The sequence below is a fragment of the Coregonus lavaretus genome, assembly GCF_964263955.1.
Source record: "Coregonus lavaretus genome assembly, chromosome: 13".
Taxonomy (NCBI): Eukaryota; Metazoa; Chordata; class Actinopteri; order Salmoniformes; family Salmonidae; genus Coregonus; species Coregonus lavaretus.
Window position 1 is genome coordinate 17,597,478 of NC_140000.1, and position 6,000 is coordinate 17,603,477.

Below are 6,000 nucleotides of genomic sequence, written 5' to 3' on the forward strand. Positions count from 1 at the left end.
CCACAGCATTCTGCAGCGATACGCCATCCCATCTGGTTTGTGCTTAGTGAGACTATAATTTGTTTTTCCACAGGACAATGACCCAAAACACACCTCCAGGCTGTGTAAGGGCTATTTGACCAAGGAGTGTGATTTAGTGCTGCATCAGATGACCTGGCCTCCACAATCACCCGACCTCAACCCAATTGAGATGGTTTGGGATGAGTTGGACCGCAGAGTGAAGGAAAAGCAGCCAACAAGTGCTCAGCATATGTGGGAACTCCTTCAAGACTGTTGGAAAAGCATTCCAGGTGAAGCTGGTTGAGAGAATGCCAAGAGTGTGCAAACCTGTCATCAAGGCAAAGGGTGGCTACTTTGAAGAATCTCAAATATAAAATATATGTTGATTTCTTTAACACTTTTTTGGTTACTACATGATTCCATATGTGTTATTTCATAGTTTTGATGTCTTCATTATTATTCTACAATGTAGAAAATAGTAAAAATAAAGAAAAACCCTTGAATGAGTAGGTGTTCTAAAACTTTTGACTGGTACTGTATATTATTTACTTTTTTTGTTAAATCTTTTGTTTTTTATCTGTAAAACTACTAGCCACCTAGCAATGTTATGAAGTTGGCTTTAGCTAGTCCAGATAGGTTCCCAATCACCCAACCTCATAACTATCTACCAAGAAGCCATTTCAGGCTATCAATCAAGTTAAGAGTAGCTAGCTTGTCTAACTATCTTCGCTGGCATGCCTGCTGGCAAGGTTGGTAGACTTTAGAAAAGTTAGCAATTACTAAATGTACTGAATAAGACTCACACTCCTTTGAATATTTTACCTAGATTTTAGCAGAGATGCAGAGAAGCATATTTAGTTTCTTTTAAAAAAAAATACCACCAGTCAGGAGGATACAAAGAGCTCAAGAGGTATGCTTAGATATGCAGAAAAATAAACATATATTTTTTACATAGAATTAAGCATAATGATTATGGCTCTAGATTGCAGAAAAAGCTCCTTCAGGTGTTTGAAAAATGGAAAATTCGCCAACTTCAGGAAGGGGACCCTACCATCTTCACATACTTTGTGCCCCCTCAGATTTTATGATGCCTCTGTTCCAAATTGATTTATAAATGAAAAACATTTAATGAATCTTGCACACAGATTAATTTCACAGTACAAGAAATATAGGAATGCAAAGTGAGCACACATCTGTAAACTGAAAGTGTCATACATACCATAAAGTGACAAGTGTCACTGCTACAATGTCAAAGCCGATGTATTGCTTATTCCGAGATTTTCTTCTTCTGTCCGTGTCGACCCGTTATGAATAGCTGACATTGGTCCTGATATTTGATTTTAGGTACCTTACACTTCTTGTCACGAACACTGATATAACCTGAGGAACATTTGTCTGTTAGCAACATTGTTCCATGCTATGGAACTTTACATTAGAACAGTGCTGAATCCGATACTTTTTCTACCCGCAGTGAAAAACACTGATGGGCATCCAAAGTAGCCAATGACAATGTGGTGATGATGCAAATAGCTAAATGTTGATCCAATCGTTGAGGAGGTGTCAGGTGCACTGTCAGTGAGCGATGTTCTGAAGTAAAGCGGCTTACCTTTGGGATATGTTTAGTTGGTGGATCATCTCTCTCTACAGTAAAATGATGCACCCGCATTTATGAAGCAGTTATGTAGCAGCTATACAGAATAATAAGCACATAATTATTTGGACGTTAATGACAAAACTAAAACAAACACATTTAAATTTTGCGTTGCCAAAATAAAGGCATTTAATGCACAATCATTGCTGGTAAACTGGTATTTCTTTTGAAACAGACAGGAACCACTATTTGCGGGGACGCGGTTTCTGGCCGGATGTATTTTGGGTGGGAACTCGAACATGGCGATCCACTGTAGCAGAACATGCCTACAATATTTGATACATCTGGCCCAGGACAATGTTGACTTCAGGCTACCGGTATGCATAGAAATTATACCAATGTCGTACCTCTCTGTCAAACTGTAAATGTTGTGTTATTTATCTCCATCTCTAAAGATCTGGGTGTCTCATTATGTCATTTCTCCCCATACATTAGCTTGCTAGGCTAGTACTAGCTGCAAGCTGTCATGTTTGAATTCTATAGAAATTTTCTGATTTTATTTATTGTCCGTCGTAACATTACAGGAGGTTAGGGCGCTGCTGTCCCTCAGGGGCAAACCGTTTGATCCAGGTGAAAACTTCAAAGAAAAGGTAAAATAAGTTAGTGTCTATTTTTATTATTAGCCTGATAGCCATACCAATGAAGGGATGATTTGGCCATTATCAGGTGTCCATGCATAGGCTACTCAACCTAAAATCTGTAATAATTTTCCCCAGTCTCCATTCTGGCGCCTGAATGGCTTGTCAGAGGAAGATGTCAACAGCATCATGGCCAGAACTGTTTGTGCAAAGTAAGTGAGACAGATCAACAGTGGAGTTGCAATGAAAAGTGCTAGAGGGGTACTGCAGCACAGTAAATTGTAATGACCTTTTTGTGGTTATTTGTTTATCACCTAGGTCTGCATTTGAACTGTGGGGTCATGGCAGAACTCACAGTGAACTCAGGACCTCGCTCTTGAAATATCCAACAGAGAACATGGTTTGTGAAAAATTACATTACATCTAAATAGAGGGTAAACTAATCATGTGGAGTATCTAATGTGTGTAACTTTACCCCTCCCAACAGTCACCCTTCCTACAGAAGGACTCAACATACAAAATCAATGTCTACACTTTCAACAAGACTCTAGAGTTCGAAGATAGAATTAAGAAGATAGATGTGAGTATGATACACTTGACTTGGTCCCAGTAATTTGTACTTAAGATTGAACCCAGCAAAGTCGACTTACTCTACCTTTTGTACTGCACTATTGTGTTAAAGGCAGGCACTGATATGCAGTATGCACCATGACACCTGGACAAGTTACCCTGTGGTCTTCCTCCCCAAGGCAATGGAATATCTCTCATTCGAGGGAAGGGTCAATCTGAAGAACCCTAAACACATCTTCTGTCTGTTGGAGGACTATGGAACTGACCCTAACAACATCCCAGACGAGCCTCTCTACATCTACTTTGGGAGATGGGTGAGTCAGTGTGCTGTGTGCTCCTTCGTTTCCAAGTCATTATACAAATGAGTAATTACTATAACTCATGAATGTTATTTTCCGCAGTGGTTGTTAACCTTCTTTGGTTCCCAATCACATTTTGATCTGCCCGAAGTATTCCCTCTTGTGAAACTTATGATGAGGCCTATGTCCTTAAGTCTTCCCAAGTCCCCCGTGTATAAGCCAGGTACTAGGTTGAGAATGATAAAGCTAGGCCTATATTTGATCTTGTCTTATCAACTGTATGTTCCTTAGATTGCAGATGGCCAGCGTGAGTTGATTCGCTCTCACAGTGTGAAAAACAGGCACTTCATAGGTAACACCAGTATGGACGCTGGGTTGTCTTTTATCATGGCGAACCACGCCAGGGTCAAAGCTCACGACCTGGTCTATGACCCCTTCGTTGGGACTGGTAAGAGAAAAGTTGCTTTTGGTCTTTGAACTGACACTTGCAGAAATACACTGCGTCTTAGCTGAACCCAAGGCTAGTCTGTGCTTATTGGATATTTTCTCTCTCTCTTTCTCTCTCAGGTAGCCTCCTGGTTGCATGCTCTCATTTTGGTGCATATGTCTGTGGAACAGATATTGATTACAACACCATCCATGGGATAGGTAAGACCCTAGAAATGGCCTTGTTTACTTTCTCTTATTTTGGAACCCAGTTAAATATCTTGTGAGTTAATCCATTTATATGATGAACAGTATGTTGATATTGCTCTTTCTATCAATCCATTTATATGATGAACATTATGTTGATTATGCTCTTTCTATCAATCCATTTATATGATGAACATTATGTTGATTATGCTCTTTCTATCATATTTTAAAATACTTGATACGTGACATGATTACAACTAGGACCGGGATGAGACCAGTATCTCAATCATTTTTTTTCCATGGCATAAAATAAAACACGAAGTAGATCAAACTCTTTGGTCCTTTTACACTTGCTGTGTGTAAAACATTGTGTGCTATAGCTTGGCAAATAAATAAATGTGACTCTGGATGACAACATAATGTGTCTGTTTCCAACATTTGGGCTGTTTTCCTAATGAAGTTAAATACGCTTTGTGTTTTGTTTCCTTGCCACGATACTAACGAGTATCGCGATACTGATATCGTCCCGGCCCTAATTACAACCCAGTGTATTGCTATATAATAGTATTTTGGTTTGTTTTTCAGGCAAAGCGAGTCGTAAGAACCAGAAGTGGAGGGGTCCAGATGAGAACATCAGAGCCAACCTGCGTCAGTATGGCTCAGAGAAGCTGTATGTGGACGTCCTGGTGTCTGACGCCTCCAAGCCTATCTGGAGGGACGGAGTGCTCTTTGACGTCATCATCACTGACCGTACATTCTTATCCTAGAGCTCTGTGTGTTCTCTTCCCATTTAGGGTCCTCCATCCAGTCATTTCTCCTGGACAGTCATGCACGCATGTCCACATTCTTTGGGATTTGTTCAGATTTAATTCTGTTCAAATCTCTTATCTTTCATTTTTGTGTGTGTTTGTTTAATTCTCAGCGCCCTATGGGATTCGGGAGTCAACCAGGAGAACAGGCTCTCAGAAGGACAGTGTAAACAGTGCAAAGCCGTCTGAAGACTAGTACGTCTTCGGATTCCTCTTGAGTCTCAGTGTTGTATATCATGCGTAGTGCTTTGTATATTTGCTCAGTTTTGAAAAATACCTCCTGTAAAACTTGCAAGCAAGCACTAGATACACTAGAGATATAAAGTCCTCTTAGATGATGTTAAATCAGTTTATAAAGGCATCTTCACAGCAGTAACAGACTCTTTGTTTATCTTTCATCCAGCGTTGGAGACAGCCATGTCCCTGTTTCCATGGCCTACCACCTGAGTGACATCTTCACTGACCTGTTAAACTTCTCAGCTCACCACCTGGTCATCGGGGGGCGGCTAGTGTACTGGCTACCAATCTACAGGCCAGAGTGAGTATTTATGTGTTTGTTTATTTGTCAGGGACCGTTCACAACAACACCAGTGTTGCACCAGAGTTATCTACATACAGGTACATGGTTAATATCCATCTGTGGTCCCTGGATACAGCACTTCTTGTTAAAGCTCTATAGTCTGAATTGGTCATATATTCACATCTGTTGGTGTTGAATGTGTACTGTATTGTCATGGTGTTTACATGGGTTTGAGCTCACAGATGTATTGTCAACACAGTCTCCCTCTTCTCTATGTGTAAACCAAATAGCACTGTCATCAACTATTGGGATGTCGAATAGATACAAACAGTGTTTGTTAAGACCTTATTGCACACAGGGTCAACCTCACTAGTCAGCTGTTTTTCCTGCTGATAGACCCTGTTCTTTTTCCCCTTTCCCATTTTAGACCAGTAGAGGGCAACAGTGACACTGGTGATTTAGCCTACACCCTGATAAAGTGTTGATACTGTACTAGATCTGCTTAACGAAGCGTTCTAGTTTAGATGAGGGCTTTTCTCCCTGCACTTCTTCCCCTCATAAGCATCAAATTCTCCGTCAGGACCAGGTGTTTATTCCCATCAGTACATCCCATTCTCTGTCCCATAAAGTCTTCAGGCCTGGGGTTAGTGGTGTTCTGGTCAGTGTGCAGGTGTCGTGAGGTATATTGGGTATATTGTTCCATACAGCTGGCTTACTGTGTGGACCACAGACAGGATACAGGCCCCCTGGGACTCCTGGTCACTGATTACAGGGCAGGGTCTGAGCATCAGGAAGATGAGACCAGACCACGCACCACAGCCCTGTGATGTTTCTATTACACACCTCCCGCTCACCTCCAGCAGTTCCCACTGACGGTCTGTGACACACACACTGGAGTTCCCCACCCTGACTGGCTGAGACAGGGAAAGGGAGAGAGGGC

The 6,000-nt window shown here is 41.3% G+C and overlaps 1 protein-coding gene across 1 annotated transcript in view; it reads left to right on the top strand.

Annotated features, from left to right (window-relative positions):
- The first annotated feature begins 1,869 nt into the window (after positions 1 to 1,869).
- LOC311139388 (tRNA (guanine(10)-N(2))-methyltransferase homolog) overlaps positions 1,870 to 6,000 on the top strand; it is a 19,256-nt gene continuing 15,125 nt past the window's right edge. Inside the window, exons 1-11 of the mRNA XM_084174257.1 lie at positions 1,870 to 1,968; positions 2,176 to 2,241; positions 2,368 to 2,441; positions 2,548 to 2,629; positions 2,717 to 2,809; positions 2,979 to 3,113; positions 3,390 to 3,546; positions 3,666 to 3,746; positions 4,317 to 4,481; positions 4,654 to 4,735; positions 4,944 to 5,078. Coding sequence (XP_084030383.1) covers positions 1,891 to 1,968; positions 2,176 to 2,241; positions 2,368 to 2,441; positions 2,548 to 2,629; positions 2,717 to 2,809; positions 2,979 to 3,113; positions 3,390 to 3,546; positions 3,666 to 3,746; positions 4,317 to 4,481; positions 4,654 to 4,735; positions 4,944 to 5,078 — 1,148 coding nt within the window. The 5' untranslated portion in view covers positions 1,870 to 1,890. The remainder of the gene's footprint in view (positions 1,969 to 2,175; positions 2,242 to 2,367; positions 2,442 to 2,547; positions 2,630 to 2,716; positions 2,810 to 2,978; positions 3,114 to 3,389; positions 3,547 to 3,665; positions 3,747 to 4,316; positions 4,482 to 4,653; positions 4,736 to 4,943; positions 5,079 to 6,000) is intronic.